Source organism: Salvelinus alpinus, chromosome 22 (genome assembly GCF_045679555.1).
Source record: "Salvelinus alpinus chromosome 22, SLU_Salpinus.1, whole genome shotgun sequence".
NCBI classification, from domain to species: Eukaryota; Metazoa; Chordata; class Actinopteri; order Salmoniformes; family Salmonidae; genus Salvelinus; species Salvelinus alpinus.
Window position 1 is genome coordinate 36,589,228 of NC_092107.1, and position 18,599 is coordinate 36,607,826.

The 18,599-nt window shown below is 44.6% G+C and overlaps 2 protein-coding genes across 2 annotated transcripts; one reads left to right on the plus strand and one right to left on the minus strand.

The window, feature by feature from the left end:
- The first annotated feature begins 3,782 nt into the window (after positions 1 to 3,782).
- Positions 3,783 to 7,233, plus strand: olfcu1 (olfactory receptor C family, u1). Its single transcript, XM_071360033.1, has 8 exons — positions 3,783 to 4,073; positions 4,138 to 4,224; positions 4,520 to 4,786; positions 5,039 to 5,416; positions 5,561 to 5,788; positions 5,992 to 6,115; positions 6,225 to 6,700; positions 6,805 to 7,233. The coding sequence occupies exons 1-8, from the start codon at positions 3,783 to 3,785 to the stop codon at positions 7,231 to 7,233; spliced, it is 2,280 nt and encodes a 759-aa protein (XP_071216134.1).
- A 1,683-nt stretch (positions 7,234 to 8,916) lies between these two features.
- Positions 8,917 to 16,367, minus strand: LOC139549478 (extracellular calcium-sensing receptor-like). The gene is made up of 7 exons (XM_071360032.1): positions 16,048 to 16,367; positions 15,400 to 15,694; positions 14,631 to 14,920; positions 14,128 to 14,408; positions 13,570 to 13,778; positions 10,394 to 10,739; positions 8,917 to 10,128 (listed from the first exon to the last, which is right to left on the minus strand). The coding sequence occupies exons 1-7, from the start codon at positions 16,365 to 16,367 to the stop codon at positions 9,212 to 9,214; spliced, it is 2,658 nt and encodes an 885-aa protein (XP_071216133.1). The 3' UTR covers positions 8,917 to 9,211.
- Between the last annotated feature and the right edge of the window lie 2,232 nt (positions 16,368 to 18,599).

Sequence of the window (18,599 nt, forward strand, 5' to 3'; positions counted from 1 at the left end):
ACAACCACCCCATTCTAATGATTTATTTCACTGCCTCACTCTGTCCACCAGAGGGAGCAGGTAGGCCTCGTTGTACAACCACCCCATTCTAATGATTTATTTCACCGCTTCATTCTGTCCACCAGAGGGAGCAGGTAGGCCTCGTTGTACAACCACCCCATTCTAACGATTTATTTCACTGCCTCATTCTGTCCACCAGAGGGAGCAGGTAGGCCTCGTTGTACAACCACCCCATTCTAACGATTTATTTCACTGCCTCATTCTGTCCACCAGAGGGAGCAGGTAGACCTCGTTGTACAACCACCCCATTCTAATGATTTATTTCACTGCCTCATTCTGTCCACCAGAGGGAGCAGGTAGGCCTCGTTGTACAACCACCCCATTCTAATGATTTATTTCACTGCCTCATTCTGTCCACCAGAGGGAGCAGGTAGGCCTCGTTGTACAACCACCCCATTCTAATGATTTATTTCACCACTTCATTCAGTCCACCAGAGGGAGCAGGAAGGCCTCGTTGGAGAACCACCCCATTCTAATGATTTATTTCACTGCCTCATTCTGTCCACCAGAGGGAGCAGGTAGGCCTCATTGGGCAACCACCCCCACCATCACCAGAGGAGAGGACTGCTTGATCTCAACCCACAATCCTATGCAGCTCTGTGGAGTGGTTGTGAATGGGCCTTTAAATATATATATCTAGATCCTTATGGCTGTCCTTCGTCTCTACCTCTCTCAATTCAATTAAATTCAAAGGGCTTTATTGGCATGGGAAACATATGTTTACATTGCCAAAGCAAGATGAATATACAAGAAACAAAAGTGAAATAAAATCAGAAAATTAACAGTAAACATTGCACTCACAAAAGTTTCAAAGGAATAGAGACATTTCAAATGTCATATTATTTCTATATACAGTGTTTTAACCATATGTAAATAGTTAAAGTACAAAAGGGAAAATAAATAAACATAAATCTGGGTTGTATTTACAATGGTGTTTGTTCTTCACTGGTTGCCCTTTTCTTGTGGCAACAGGTCACAAATCTTGCTGCTATGATGGCACACAGTATTTGGTATTTCACCCAATAGATATGGGAGTTTATCAATATGTGATTTGTTTTCAAATTATATGTGGGTCTGTGTAATCTGAGGGAAATATGTGTCTCTAACATGGTCATACATTTGGCAGGAGATTAGTCTGTCTTCTCTTTAATGCCAGGTCTGCCTACGGCGGCCTTTCTCAATAGCAAAGCAATGCTCACGGAGTCTGTACATAGTCAAAGCTTTCCTTAAGTTTGGGTCAGTCACAGTGGTCAGGTATTCTGCCACTGTGTACTCTCTGTTTAGGACCAAACAGCTTTCTAGTTTGCTCAGCTTTTTTGTTAATTCCTTCCAATGTGTCAAGTGATTATCTTTAAGTTTTGTCATGATTTGGTTGGGTCTAATTGTGTTGCTGTTCTGGGGCCTCTCTCTCTCTCTCTCTCTCTCTCTCTCTCTCTCTCTCTCTCTCTCTCTCTCTCTCTCTCTCTCTCTCTCTCTCTCTCTCTCTCTCTCTCTCTCTCTCTCTCTCTCTCTCTCTCTCTCTCTCTCTCTCTCTCTCTCTCTCTCTCTCTCTCTCTCTCTCTCTCTCTCTCTCTCTCTCTCTCTCTCTCTCTCTCTCTCTCTCTCTCTCTCTCTCTCTCTCTCTCTCTCTCTCTCTCTCTCTCTCTCTGTTTGTTTTATAGTGGTATGTCAACCTCTGTGAAACTGTAGGTTAACGTAAATGTTTGACATGTGGCAGGGGTGGCAAGGTGTGGTAGGGGAGGGATGGCAAGGGGTCAGAGGTTGCAGGTTGGTGATGAGACATGAGTGTCAGAGACATAAATATTGAAGACCTCCAAGCTATTTCACCGTGTGTACTGTAGGTGTCAGTCACAGTTGTTTTTCTACCTCTCCCTTTCCCTCTTTATGTCCCTCTTACTGTCCCTGTCCCTGTCCCTGTCCCTGTTCCTCTTACTCTCCCTCTCCCTTTCCCTCTCCCTCTCCCTGTTCCTCTTACTGTCCCTCTCCCTCTATCTCTTCCTGTCCCTCTCCCTCCCCCTGTTCCTCTCCCTGGCCCTCTCCCTGTCCCTCTCCCTCTCCCTGTTCCTCTTACTGTCCCTCTCCCTCTATCTCTTCCTCTTCCTCTCACTGTCCCTCTCCCTCTCACTCTCCATCCTATATCTGCACCCGCAGGGAACATATCTGGGCACAAAGCCTCACTCATCTCAACTGAGCTTCTCTGTGGATACACACACAGAAACACACGGGTGTGTGTGCTCACCCCCATGTGTGTGTTTTCCACTGATTCTCCAGTCTCTCTGATATCTAGTGGAAGCAATGCTGCTGAATCCCTTTCCCCTGACAGCACTCAGTCTGTCTACGCTGTCTGCCTTTCACAACACGGACTCTCTATCAACTCTCCCTCTCTATCTCACAACAGAGAGATTACTGTCATTTCATTGTACAATGTACATTTACAGAATGTAGAAATAGTAATAACAGCAGAGTGTTAAATTATATTAATGTGAATCGGTATCTTCTCACCTCTTACCTGTTTAGTGGTCTCCATATTCATGCAGTCTGATATTACTTGACTAGGTACTTTCCTGCAGTTCAGCATTTTGTGTCATGACAATGAGTGCTTCTATTGGAGTGTGATAGTCATCAAGCACTGCTCTTTGGTTCTGTGTGTGTCCCACTGATTGGCCTCGCCTGCTTTCAATCATCTGATTTAACTAGTGAAGCAGATGTGATTACCTTCATAAGGCGGGTCGTCTACCTATCTGACACACATCACAGGGAGCCCTCCTCTCTAGCATAAACTATATATATTGTCACTCTCTCACCCACTCTCAGTCTACATGCCAGCCAGGTAAGTTGTCCTTGGCTTTGTCCACATTGCGGTAACAGTCTTTGGGATATCCCCCTTTGCATCATCTGTTCCATCTCCCATCTGCATGGAGCAACAACGGACACTGCGGCAGGCATCTCCACAGACACCTAGCAGGATATGTATCTTCTGGGTCCTGACACTGCGTCAGACAGCCAACAGAACACATCTGTGGGTTCTGCTCAGCCTCCTGGTGCTCTACCCCACCTCTCTGGCTACAGCTGGTGGGTCCGGATCCAGGGTTGGGGCTGGGTCTGGGTCCAGGGTTGGGGCTGGTCTGGGGCTAGGGTGTGTGAGTCTGGGTGACAGTGAGCTGACTGTGCTGCAGTCTGAGGGGGACGTAGTGATAGGTGGTCTGTTCCCTCTCCACTACCTGGCCCTAGAGCCAGAGCACAGCTACAGGACAAAGCCTCAACACACACAGTGCAACGGGTGAGTGAAACAATGGTACTGTTTGAAACAGTAGAGGATTATTACAGCGGGATGTTCTTTTCTCCTGTTAAGATTATTTTTTTTTATCTAGCCGAGAGCACGGAATTAATATATTTTCATACAGTCTTCCTGCTGTTCTTTACCTCTCTCCCTCTCTCTCTCTCTCTCTGTCTCCCTCTCTCTCTCCCTCTCTGTCTCCCTTTCTGCCTCTCTCTGTCTCCCTCTCTGTCTCCCTCTCTGTATCTCTCTCTCTCTCTCTCTCTGTCTCCCTCTCCCTGTCTCCCTCTCCCTGTCTGTCTCTCTCTGCCTCCCTCTTTGTCTCCCTCTCTGTCTCCCTCTCCCTGTCTGTCTCTCTCTGCCTATCTCTCTCTCTGTCTCCCTTTCCATGTCTGTCTCTCTGCCTGTCTCTCTGTGTAGTTTTGACCACAGAGCCTTTCGTTGGATGATGACCATGGTGTTTGCGGTGGATGAGATTAACCGTAACTCAACCTTACTGCCAGGTGTGACGCTCGGCTACAGAATCCTGGACAGCTGTGACCACGTCCACACCAGCCTGAGAGGGGCGCTCTCCGTGGTCACTGGGAAGAGGACTGAGGAGCACATAGAGGAGGGGGTGGAGGAGAGGATGCCTGGGTGCCTGGCTGGAGCCCCTGTACCTGCTGTTGTCGGTCTAGCCTCCTCCACCCCTACAGGGGCTGTGGCTCACACCCTGGGCCCCTTCAACATCCCATTGGTGAGAGAGAGACAGAGACAGAGATAGATAGTTTAACATGTATAATATATTGTTCTCTCCACAGGTGAGCTACTTTGCGACCTGTACCTGTCTGACAGATAAACTCTCCTACCCCTCGTTCCTGCGGACTGTGCCCAGTGACCTGTTCCAGGTGTGAAGGAAGATGAGAACGTTTTAGACATTAGTAGTGCAAAAGCAATGTGTTAAGTACACTTTTATGTCTTCATGTATTGCTCAGTTTACTAAACTCCAATTAAATAATCACCTCCTTATAATGCAAATTGCTAAAGAAAAAATATCAAATTTAATCATGGTGCCAGATTACAATGAGGTTTACGGTAAATGTTTCTCTCAAAACATTGCTTTTGCTGCTATGAAAATGTGCCCCATAATTTCTCTTATGACATGCTCTCTGTCTAATCCTTCACTTCTTTATCTCATCCTAGGTTCGGGGTTTAGTCCAGTTGGTGAGCCACTTCGGCTGGCGCTGGGTTGGCATCCTGGGCACCTCGGACGACTACAGTCGCTATGGCATCCAGGCCTTTACCCAGCAGCTGAATGACCAGGGAGGCTGCCTGGCGTTCCACCTCACCATCCCCAATTCGCCCTCCCCAGCTGGGCTACGTGCCATGGCCGACACCCTGCAGAGCTCCAGGGCTCGCGTGGTGGTAGCCTTCGCTACAGAGGGCCAGCTGCTGGAGTTTCTCTCTGAGGTGAGTTCTCCTCTTTAAAATGTTCTGTCAGGTATTTACTTAATTTTGATTTATTTGATCTAGTTTTATTGTGCTAAATAAAACTATGTAGAAACTCTCTGAGAACGTGGATAAGTAACATACAATACCAACTGTTTAATTCCTCATCCTCAGCTGGCATTGAGGAACGTTACAGGGTTTCAGTGGGTGGCCAGTGAGGCCTGGGTTACGGCCAGCCTGCTCACCTCCCCTCAGTTCCACCCACTGCTACAGGGCACCCTGGGCTTCTCCTTCCCAGGAGTCAGTATCCCTGGCCTGGGGGACTTCCTGCTGAAGGTCAGGCCCTCGCCCACACCGGGGTCTGAGTTCATCAATATGTTCTGGGAAGAACTGTTTGGCTGCAAGTTGGATTTTGGGGCGGGCAGCGGCTCCAAGGGTTCCGGGCTGACTGCTATATGTACTGGTTCAGAAGACCTGAGGGACACAGAGAGCAGCTACTCTGACGTGTCTCGGGTCAGGATCTCCTATAACGTGTATAAGGCAGTGTATGCTATAGCCCACGCACTACACCAGCTGCTACAGTGTGACTCTACTGGACACGGACAAGCTCAGGACAAGTGCAACACCAGCACATATTTTACACCCAGACAGGTATGATGTATGTGTGTGTGTGTGTGTGTGAGAGTAAGTAAGTATGATTATTTATTAATATATTTCCAGTAATATTTAATAATCCTTCTACGTGACATGTTTTTAGGACATTATCTCCTCCCCTCACCCTCTGGTTTCCTCCAGCTCTTACACCACCTGAAGAGGGTGAATTTCACCAATCAGTTTGGGGAGAAGGTGCATTTTGATGCCAACGGGGAGCCAGTTCCCCTCTATGACATTATTAACTGGCAGAAGGTCAGCAGTGGAGATATCAAGTTCCAGAAGGTGGGAAGCTATGACGGCTCTGCACCCCTCAGCCAACAATTGCAGATTGACGAGAGCGCCATCGTGTGGATAGGAGGGCAATCACAGGTGGGTTGTACTGGAAGCTGAGGTGTGGAATGGAGTAGTTTCCATTTAAGCAACAAAAATGCAACTTTCCACAAATAAGACTTAACTAGAACTAAAGTAAATGAGGGGCCTTTGTGTGGGTTCAGAGTGTTCTCCCCTATTCAGTATTTAACAGGCACAGTGGAAGGCCTATGTGTGTGACTGTGCCCTGTATCTCTCCCCAGGTGCCAGTGTCTCTGTGCAGTGCCCCCTGCCCTCCTGGCAGCAGACAGGCCCGTCGTCCAGGAGAGCCTCCCTGCTGCTTCGACTGCCTGCCCTGTGCAGCTGGGGAGATCAGCAACCAGACAGGTACACACACACACGGTGACACAACCCACCACGATTTGAAAGTACTGCTCTTATTTCTATATCGTTTCATATAGACCAATGTGTGTGCGCATTGTGTCCTCCCATGCAGGTTCCATAGACTGTACTAGATGTCCTGAGTTCTACTGGTCAGACAGAGACAAGGTGAAGTGCGTCGCTGGGATAGAAGACTTCCTGTCCTTCTATGACACCATGGGCATCATCCTGGTGTCACTCTCCCTGCTGGGTGTTGTCTCGACAACCACCATCACAGCCATCTTCCACCGTTTCCGGGCCACGCCCGTTGTCAAGGCCAACAACTCAGAGCTGAGCTTCCTGCTTCTCCTGTCACTCAAGCTTTGCTTCTTGTGCTCGCTGCTGTTCATTGGACGTCCCTCTGCGTGGTCGTGTGGGTTCCGCCAGGCAGCGTTTGGGGTTAGCTTCGTGCTCTGCCTCTCCTGCCTCCTGGTCAAGACCATCGTAGTGCTGCTGGCCTTCAGGGCCACTGTACCAGGCTCCAGTGCCCTGATGAAACTGTTCGGACCTTCCCAGCAGAGGACACTGATTCTCTGCTCCACCGCACCTCAGGTAGTACCGTTGAACTCATTAAACAGTAGTCCTACTAAATAATATTTTGATGTTTGTCATGTTGGCCGGCCACATGATGCTTGTTGTTCCACTCCTTCCTCTAGGTGTGTCTCTGTACTGGCTGGCTCTCCATGGCTCCTTCCATCCCGTTCAGGAACTCTTCGTACCAGGGTCTGACTGGCATGGTAGTGCTGGAGTGTAAGGAGCCCTGGCCCCCAGGGTTCTATTTGGTGCTGGGCTACATCGGCTTGCTGGCCTCTCTCTGTCTCCTCTTAGCCTTCCTGGGACGCAAACTTCCTGACACCTTCAACGAGGCCAAGCTCATCACCTTCAGCATGCTGATCTTCTGTGCCGTATGGATCTCCTTCGTCCCTGCCTACGTCAGCTCTCCTGGGAAGTACACTGTAGCTGTGGAGATATTCGCCATCTTAGCCTCTAGTTTTGGACTGCTGCTGTGCATCTTTGCCCCTAAATGTTACATCATCTTACTGAGACCAGAGAGGAACACTAAGAAAACACTAAGAAAGGGATGACAGGGAAGCAACAGGGAAACCAGAAATGATCAAAGTTGAGATTTAAAGTTATTACATACAGTACCAGTCAGAAGTTTGGACACACCTTCTCATTCAAGGATTTTTCTTTATTTTTGTACTGTAGAATAATAGTGAAAAAATCTAAACTATGAAATAACACATATGGAATTAAGTAGTAACCAAAAACGTGTTAAACAAATCAATTTTTTTTTTTACATTTGAGATTCTTCAAAGTAGCCACCCTTTGCCTTGATGACAGCGTGGCACACTCTGGCATTCTCTCAACCAGCTTCATGAGGTAGTCACCTGGAATGCATTTCAATTAACAGTTGTGCCTTGTTAAAAGTTCATTTGTGGAATTAATTTTCAGCAAAGGAACCACTACTTAAGGACACCAATAATAAGAAGAGACTTGCTTTGGCCAAGAAATACGAGCAATGGACATTAGACCGGTGGAAATATGTCCTTTGGTCTGATGAGTCCAAATGTGAGATTTTTGGTTCCAACCGCCGTGTCTTTGTGAGATGCAGAGTAGGTGAACGGATGATCTCTGTGGTTACCACCGTGAAGCATGGAGGAGGAGGTGTGATGATGTGGTGGTGCTTTGCTGGTGACACTGTCTGTGATTTATTTTGAATTCAAGGCACACTTAACCAGCATGACTACCACAGCATCTGCAGCGATACACCATCCCATCTGGTTTGCGCTTAGTGGGACTATCATTAGTTTTTCAACAGGACAATGACCCAACACACCTCCAGCAGCCAACAAGTGCTCAGCATATGTGGGAACTACTTCAAGAGTGTTGGAAAAGCATTCCAGGTGAAGCTAGATGAGAGAATGCCAAGAGTGTGCAAAGCTGTCATCAAGGCAAGCTACTTTGAAGAATCTAAAATATAAATTATTTTTGGATTTGTTTAACACTTTTTCGATTACTACATGAATCCATATGTGTTATTTCATAGATTTTACGTTATTATTATTCTACAGTGTAGAAAACAATAAAAATAAAGAAAATCCCTTGAATGAGTAGGTGTATCCAAACTTTTGACTGGTACTGCAAGTAAAGAACAACTTAGTGTTAATCATAACCACAGCTCATAATGGTTGCTGCCCACTACAGTACTTGTGCTCCAGAGTGGTGCAGCGGTCTAAGGAAATGCATATCAGTGCTAGAGGTGTCACTACAGACCCTGGTTTGATTCCGGGCTGCATGACAACCGTACGTGATTGGGAGGCCCGTAGGGCGACGCACAATTGGCCCAGCGTCGTCCGTGTTAGGGTTTGGCTGGGGTAGTCTGTAATTGTAAATAAGAATTTGGTCTTAAATGTCTTGTTAAATAAATAGAAATTGAAGTACTATACATTGCACTAGAAACTATTTGGCTTCTTGAACAGTGTGTGTCTTAATTAACTGCTCTAGTAAGTGATGTAAGCATGAGAAGACTGACCATCACTGGACACTGGGTTGAAGTGTTAATGTGAAAAGGTTGGTTTGTTTGTGATCTGTAATTAATAACATGCAATAAATATTAAAAAACAAGGTATCGAACAAATGTGGATTGACAGGCCAAGCAATCATTGACATGACACCAATATATCTGAAAATGTTTATTATATTATACTACTATTATACATATTATGATGAATTAGAATATGAATTGAGCACATGCACTTCAATGTTATATCAATTCATATAAGAATAAAGCTTTTCTCCAACAACATGGAAGTGGTTCCACTCTGTAGGCTACTGCTAATCACATCACTTAGCAGGTCAAATTAGATTTTAACACTCTAGCTTTGAACAATCTCTCATAACATTGGAATATCTAAAGTGAACCTGTTACATGTTACTAGTTACAATGTTACCAATGATTAGCTGCTAAATTGTTGGTAATCTCTGTCAGAGTAGTCCTACCTAACTGTATGATAAACCATATAACTGAAGGTTACAATGTTTTTTCCCCTCAATCATTTCTTAATAACGTATATCATTGGATGTCTTCTCCATAAGGTGTTTCTTGGTGTTCTTCTCCGGCCTGAACAGAATAATGAAGCATTTAGGAACAAATAACAGAAAGAACAACCCAAAGCTAGAGGTGATGATGGCAAAGATCTCCACAGCTACAGTGAACTTCCCAGGAGAGCTGACATAAGCTGGGATAAAGGTGATCCAGACTGCACAGAATATGAGCATGCTGAAGGTTATGAATTTGGCCTCATTGAAGTTATCAGGCAGCTTCCGAGCCAGAAAAGCCAGCACAAAGCACAAGAGAGAAAGGAGTCCTATATACCCCAAAACAGCCCAGAAACCAATAGCTGACCCCACATCACACTCTACAATGATCTTTTCCTTGTAGGTAGTGAGGTTTTTAATGGGGAAGGGAGGGGACAGGACCAACCACAGAGTGCATATCAAAGCCTGGACAAACGTGAAGGACACTACAGTCAATCTCTGCTGTGGAGGACCAAACCATTTCATGACATTACTGGCTGGAAGTGTAGCCCTGAAGGCCATCAACACCACTATTGTTTTCCCCAGAACACAAGAGATGCAGAGGACGGAGGTGATCCCAAACGCTGTGTGACGCAGCATACAGGACCACTCAGAGGGCCGGCCAATGAAGGTAAGAGAACACAGAAAACACATAGCTAAGGAGAAGAGCAGCAGGAAGCTCAGCTCAGAGTTGTTGGCCCTGACGATGGCCGAAGTTCGGTGGCGGTAGAAGACAGCTGCCGTGGCGATGGCCAGACAAGCCCCGCCCACAGAGCAGGCGGTCAGGATGATTCCGAGGACCTCGTGGAAGGACAGGAACTCCACAGGCTTAAGGATACAGCGGTTTCTCTCAGCGTTGGGCCAGTACTCCTCGGGACAGATCAGACAGTCTGAAGAATCTGACCAGAACAATGCAACAGACAAATGTTAATAATAATAGATTCAGGTTTTATTTATTTACAAAATACATGTCCCACAATGCTACACTTTGTCAGTTTACAATAAAGAATGTTGAATTAATGTGCAGCTTACATGAGATAATAAGAACAGGAACATGATTGACAGACACTACCTTTGTAGTGCTGGTAATATGAATAAACCACTACTTAGTAAACCGTGATAGAAATTACAACACATTTTTGCCAACTGTTCCTATAGTCCTACCTGTGTTATTACTTATTTCTCCCTCTGAACATGGGATACAGTCATAACAGCATACAGGCTTTCCTTTCTGTACAGCCTTACGAGTGCCTGGGGGACAGCTCTCACTGCACACTGACACAGGTACTTGTGTACTGTTCTTTACCCAGGTGATTTCCCTCTCGATGTTAAGCCTCTGGTCAGGAGGCATGGACGCATCATAGCGCCCCACTGTCACAAACTCCATCTTCCCACTCTCCCGTATCTGCCAGTTGACCAGCTCATAGGTGGCCACTGGGTCCCCGTTGGCATCGAAAGACACCTGGTACCCGTTACGAGAGAAGTTCACCCTCCTCAATCTCTCCAGGACCTGGGGGTTGGAAGGGCAAGGGAGAGAGAGAGAGGGGACGAGAGAGAAGGAGAGAGGTGAAGAGAAATGGAGATAAGGGAAGAGAGAGATGAGAGGGGAAGAGAGATGGAAAGATATATGGAGAGAGGTTAATAGCGCTAGGCGTCAGAATTATATATATCTTTTAAATAACGTGCCCAACGTAAACGGAAAGTTTCTCTGGCCCAGATCGTAGAATATGCATATACTTTACGGATTGGGATAGAAAACACTCCAAAGTTTCCAAAACTGTCAAAATATTGTCTGTGAGTATAACAATACTTATTCTGCAAGGGAAAACCTGAGAAAATGTAACCCGGAAGTGATATTTTTTTAAAGAAATCTGTTTTTCCTGGCCCGTCTAACCTCCATTTAAAGGGGTATCAACCAGATTAATTTCCCAATGGCTTCCTCAGGCTGTGACCAGGCGTTAGACATAGTTTCAGGCTTTTAATTTGAAAAAATGAGCGACATTTTTCAAAAGTAGTCAAGTGTCCTCTAAATATTTCCTGCGCGCGACAGAGGGGCTCCCCATTTTCCGTCTCTCTCTTAAAGAATAGGTTATGGTCCGTTTGAAATATTATCGATTATGTTTGTTAATTAACTTCTTCGGGGTAGGGGGCATTATTTTCACTTTTGGATAAATAGCGTGCCCAATTTCAACTTCCTTCTACTCATCCCCAGAATATAAGATATGCATATTATTAGTAGATGTGGATAGAAAACACTCTGAAGTTTCTAAAACTGTTTGAATCATGTCTGTGAGCATTACAGAACCTATATAGCAGGCAAAACCCCGAGGACAAACCATTCAGAATATTTATTGTTTTGAGGTCACTGTCTTTTCAATGAACATTCATTGGGACACCAGATTTCTAAGGGACTTGTTTGCAGTTCCTACTGCTTCCACTGGATGTCACCAGTCCTTGGAAATTGGTTGAGGTTATTCCTATGTGTAATGAAGAAGTACGGCCATCGTAAATGCGGGTCACTTGAAGTAAATTGTTTGAGAGAGGCACATTACCCAAAAAGTTGCGTCAGTTTGTTTTCTTTTTGTATTGAACACAGATCATCCCGTCTTCAAATTGATCGATTATTAACGTTTAAATACCTAATGTTGTATTACAAAAGTAGTTTGAAATGTTTTGGTAAAGTTTACATGTAACTTTTGATATATTTTGTAGTCACGTTGCGCAAGTTGAAAGCTGTGTTTTTCTGGATGAAACGCGCCAAATAAATTGACATTTCGGATATATATCGACGGAATTAACCGAACAAAAGGACCATTTGTGATGTTTATGGGACATATTGGCATGAATTATATTTATGGGACGTAAGGCATGAATTATATTTTTATTTCTGCATTTTGTGTCTTGCCTGCAGTGTTGAAATATGCTACTCTCTTTGTTTACTGTTGTGCTATCATCAGATAATAGCATCTTATGCTTTTGCCGAAAAGCCTTTTTGAAATCTGACATGTTGGCTGGATTCACAACGAGTGTAGCTTTAATTTGGTATCTTACATGTGTGATTTAATGAAAGTTTGATTTTTATATCATTTTATTTGAATATGGCGCTCTGTATTTTCCCTGGCTATTGGCCAGGTGGGACGATTGCGTCCCACCTACCCCGGAGAGGTTACAAACAACCTGAGGATTGATTATAAAAAACATTTGACATGTTTCTACGACCATTACGGATACTTTTTGGAATTTGTCGAACGGAACACGGCTTTTGTTTTCTCAACATAATGCGCAACCCAAATTGCATTTTTTTGTAATAAAAGTAATATTTATCGAACAAAAATAACATTTGTTGTGTAACTGGGAGTCTCGTGAGTGGAAACATCCAAAGATTATCAATGTTAAGCGATTAGTTTTATTGCTTTTCTGACTTTCTTGACCAAGCTAACCAAGCTAATATAAGGCTAGCTGTTGTAGCATTGAAAGCTACACTCACAAAAGCTTGGATTTCTTTCGCTGTAAAATAATTTTTCAAAATCTGACACGATAGGTGGATTAACAACAAGCTAAGCTGTGTTTTGGTATATTTCACTTGTGATTGCATGATTATAAATATTTTTTGTAATATTTTTTAATCTGATACCTATGGAAATTTTCATCTTTCTTTCAGGACCGGAACGAGGCTGTAGTTTCCTCAACATAACGCGCAACCCAAATGGCGTTTTTTTGTGATAAAACTAATATTTATCGAACAAAAATAACATTTATTGTGTAACTGGGAGTCTCGTGAGTGGAAACATCTGAAGATTATCTAAGGTAAGCGATTAACTTTACTGCTTTTCTGACTTTAGTGACCATGCTAATTTGAGGCTAGCTGTTGTAGCATTGAAAGCTACACTCACAAAAGCTTGGATTTCTTTTGCTGTAAAATATATTTTCAAAATCTGACACGATAGGTGGATTAACAACAAGGTAAACTGTGTTTTGGTATATTTCACTTGTGATTGCATGATTATGAATATTTTTTGTAATATTTATGCATTTGGCGCCCTGCAATTCTAGCGGTTGTTTAGGAAAGTGATCCCGTAAAAGGGATCCGTAGCGCAGAGAAGTTAAGAGAGAGAGGAGAGATGGAGAAAGGGGAAGAAAGATTGAAAGAGAGGAATGGAGAGAAGGGAAGAGAGATGGAGAGAGGGAGAGAGTGAAATAGAACATTAATTCAACTCATATTTATCAGATGTGTTACTTCAGAAAAAGTTGTAAAGTATAATGAGAAATCGTAGGCCTTCATACATGTAGTCTAAATAAACATATTTATCAGAAAATTATACTACAGACTTGTCATTCACCTGTGTTGGCTTCACATTGAGGTTTTTGTCACAGTTCACACTGGAGTTTTCTCTCTCTTCACAAACGATGCTGTGGATGGCGTGTGCTATGGCGTAAACAGCTTTATACACCATGTTAGTGACACGCAGCTGGGATGTATCTGTGTAGGGGGTCTGTAGCTGCTGTATATCCTCACTGCCGTCACACACCTTCTCTTCAACCCCAACACCTGTAGAGGTCCCTACAGACAGACAGACATACAGACAGACAGACAGACAGACAGACAGACAGACAGACAGACAGACAGACAGACAGACAGACAGACAGACAGACAGACAGACAGACAGACAGACAGACAGACAGACAGACAGACAGACAGACAGACAGACAGACAGACAGACAGACAGACAGACAGACAGCATATGTGTTATTTCATTTCAGACAGACAGACAGACATGTAAATAGATAGATCGACAGACAGATGCATGGATGGATAGACAGATGGATGGATGGATGATGGATGGATAGATATATAGTTGATAGATCGATTGATAAATAGATACCTATCCCCAGCCTACAGCCAAAGGCTCCCTCCCAGAACTCAGTGAGCAGGGGAGAGTTGGACACCTTCTGTGGGGAGAGGTCCAGGAGGAAGTCCCTGAAGCCGGGGATGACAGAGCGTTGGATGCCAAATCCGATGGCCCCGGCACACAGGCTGAAGCGCAGCATATCTGGGTCAGTGACCCAGGTCTCGCTCCCGATCCACTGGCGGGGCGGAGAGGGCAGGCGGTCCATCTCCTCCAGCAGGCTTCTCATGTCCCCAGAGGATACGAATGCAACCACCACCCGGGCTGTGGAGCTGGGGAACATGATTATATCATATGCTTAATATGCTGGTCATGTTTGTCGTTCATTGGAATGTCTCAGTGAAGTGAACATGAACACTGGTATTAATCAACACTTTTGACATGCTTAAGATATGCAAATCATGTTGGTCTCACAGATCAGCTTTGGGAAAAGAGCGAAATTAATAACATTTGCATTTGCATGAATGAAAAGTTCACAAGTAATCACGGATCACCTGCGGATCACGTCGGCCACCCGTTGCACTCTGCTGGGTGGGTTGGTACGGGAGAAGGCTTCAGAATATTCCACACAGATGCCTTCCTCTTGTGCTGCCTGTAGGAAAGCCGCCATCCCGTTATTACCGTAGTCAGAGTCGGAACGGACCGCCCCAATCCAGGTCCAGCCGAAGTGCCTGATGAGGTGGGCCAGAGCGGCAGCCTGGAACTGATCACTGGGGATGGTTCTGAAGAAGGTTGGATACTGTTTCTTATCACTCAGACACGCACAGGTGGAAAAGTGGCTCACCTAGGTAGAAACAGACAGTCGAAAATATGAGAAAGAACATAATAACGGCCAAACGAGTCTCAGTTATTGGCTACTTCCTGCTTTTTTTCTTTAGCTGTGTGGTATGATGTTAGGGAGACATTAATAATAATAAGCCAAATTATTGTTTTTCATTAGGCCAGATTGAAAAGGATACACAAAAGTGTGACACCAATCCCTGGTCTCCCATAACAACCTAGCCTATGACAGATAGCCATCAGTCTTTGTTCAAATGCCTTTCTCCACATAACTTCACACAGAAATGTATATTCCTGAAAGAGAGGAGAATACAGTTGGAATACGGTAAATTAAAAGTTTAACTCATTCCTGAAAGAGAGGAGAATATACAGTAGGAATACAGTAAATTAAAAGTAGAACTGATTCCTGAAAGAGAGGAGAATATACAGCAGGGATACAGGAAGTTTAAAAGAAGCTGAATGATTTCTTCCACAGGAGTTTACCTGAGGAATGCCGAAAGGGCCGATGATGCGCAACATGCTGATGGTAGGCGTGGAGGCAGACTCACCAACGATAGCTGTCACTGTAGCCGACCCAGAGCACTGTTCTCCGGTATCAAACATTGGGTCCAGGCCGTTAGCCAGCTGGAAGGCCACTTTCACGGCCATAGGGACCGAGGAGCAGGAGTCGTGCACTTGATAACCAAGCGTGACACTCGGTAGAAGGTCCGAACTATTGTTTATCTCCTCAACTGCGAAGACCATGGCGCGCGAGAAGCGCAACTCACGGGAATCCATTCTGTAAATAGAAAATGGGTCAGTGAGCACCTCCTGACGAATCATAAACTAGCCTATAGAATGTTACCATGGCAAACAGCCTAATATCTAGTATTATTTTCCATATAGTCTATATGCCTACACTTTTGTTGTCTGTAATTGAGGACATTATAGGATAGCCTGCAATTGAAAATGTGATCCTTTGTAACAGTAGTCTTTACCTACTCTCTCAGACACAAACACATGTTTTATCTGTCTTTAAAAACACTGTTTATCTGTCTTTAAATACACTGTCTCTCTGTCTTTAAAACACAATGTATCTGTCTCCCCACACAGCCACAGTCCTGTCCCCTGCTCCCTCTTGCGTTCACTGACCTCCCTGTGCACTGCAGAGGCTCAGGCATGCTGGTGTAGCTGTGATCCAACGTGTTCATATAGTAATGAATGGAGAAAACACCCCCGATGACAAAGTCCCCGTCCTGGGAGAACACCGGAGGAGGAGGGGTGCCTTGGAGCCTGCATCTGACAGACTCCAGCCCAGAGGCAGAGGCAGAGGCAGAGGCAGAGGCAGAGGCAGAGGCAGAGGCAGAGGCAGATGAGAGCAAGACAAGCCCACCAACCACGACAGCTAGATGTAGTAGAACCAGACTACCAGCCAGACTTGGATCCAGAGCAGGAGCCGGAGAGAGCCTCATTCCCCTGATGTGTAGAAGGTATGGCGTAATACAGTGCCACACAGACCCACATACGTCAGGTTACCTCTCTACTCTGGCTTAAATACCCACCGTACCTCTGTGGGGATTCCTCTGGGTGGGTTTGGCCATGTCAAGGAGGGAGGGGTTAGAGGTTGCTCTGCTCACCCAGTCAGGTCCTGATTCTTTCAGCTATAGAGAGTGTATGCACCAGTATCAGAACTACGTTGACTGTAATGGTTTAGATAGACATAAACATACATTAGACATACAATAACAGTAATTCCCTTACTGTCTAGTCCTCTTGGCACGTTGACTCACAGTTGAAGTCGGAAGTTAACATTCACCTTTGCCAAATACATTTAAACTCAGTTTAAAAAAATCCCTGACATTTAATCAAAGTAAAAGTTCCCTGTCTTAGGTCAGTTAGGATCACCACTTTATTTTAAAATGTGAAAAATGTGAAAAATTATTTATTTTAGCTTTTATTTCTTTCATCACATTCCCAGTGGGTTAGACGTTTACATACACTCAATTAGTATTTGGTAGCATTGTCTTTAAATTGTTTAACTTGCGTCAAACGTATTGGGTAGTCTTCCACAAGCTTCCCACAATTAGTTGGGTGAATTTTGGTCCATTCCTGCTGACAGAGCTGATGTAACTGAGTCAGGTTTTGTAGGCCTCGCTCGCACACACTTTTTCAGTTCTGCTCACAAATTTTCAATTGCATTTATATCAGGGCTTTGAGATAGCCACTCCAATACCTTGACTTCATTGTCCTTAGGCCAATATTGCCACAACTTTGGAAGTATGCTTGGTGTCACTGTCCATTTGGAAGACCCACTTGCGACCAAGCTTTAACTTCCTGACTGATGTCATGAGATGTTGCTTCAATATATCCACATCATTTTCTCTCCTCATGATGCCATCTATTTTGTGAAGTGCACCAGTCCCTCCTGCAGCAAAGCACCCCCACAACATGATGCTGCCACCCCCGTGCTTCATGGGTTGGGATGGTGTTCTTCTGCTTGCAAGCATTCTCCTTTTTCCTCCAAACATAACGGTGCTCACGATCTTTGTCCCCATGTGTAGTTGCAAACCGTAGTCTGGCATTTTTATGGCGGTTTTGGAGCAGTGGCTTCTTCCTTGCTGAGCGGCTTTTCAAGTTATGTTGATATAGTACTCGTTTTACTGTGGATACAGATACTTTCGTACCTGTTTCCTCCAGCATCTTCACAAGGTCCTTTGCTGTTGTTCTGGGATTGATTTGCACTTTTCACACCAAAGTACGTTACGTCTCCATGAGACAGAACGCGTCTTCTTCCTGAGCGGTATGACGGCTGCGTGGTCCCATGGTGTTTATACTTGCGTACTATTGTTTGTACAGATGAACATGGTACCTTCACGCGTTTGGAAATTGCTCCCAAGGATAAACCAGACTTGTGGAGGTCTACAATTTTTTTTCTGAGGTCTTGGTTGATTTCATTGGATTTTCCCATGATGTAAAGCAAAGAGGCACTGAGTTTGAAGGTAGGCCTTGAAATACATCCACAGGTACACCGCCATTTGACTCAAATTATGTCAATCAGCCCATCAGAAGCTTCTAAAGCCATGACACATTTTTCTGGAATTTTCCAAGCTATTTAAAGGCACAGTCAACTTAGTGTATGTAAACGTCTCACCCACTGGAAGTGTGAAACAATGCATTAACCTGTTAGTGTGTAGGGGGCGCTATTTTCACTTTGGGAAAAAATCGTGCCCAATTTAAACGGCCTCGTACTCTATTCTAGATCGTACAATATGCATATTATTATTACTATTGGATAGAAAACACTCTCAAGATTCTAAAACTGTTTTGAATTATATCTGTGAGTAAAACAGAACTCATTTTGCAGCAAACTTCCTGTCAGGAAGTGAAAAATCTGAAATCGAGGCTCTGTTCCAGGGCCTTCCTATTCATTTGCTTGAAATCTATGGATATACATGCACTTCATACACCTTCCACTTGATGTCAACAGGCAGTGGGAGGTGGAATGGGGTGTCTAGCTTGATCTGAGGTCAAACGAGAGCTCTTGGAATGACGTGACCCCAATTTCCTTTGTCCAGCAAGGCGCGGGAAGGAACCCTGGATTGCCTTCTGAAAAGCTTTCGGTATAGACGGCTAATATCTCCGGCTTTGATTTTATTTGATACATGTGATAATATCATTGTAAAGTATGTTTTTTCAATATAGTT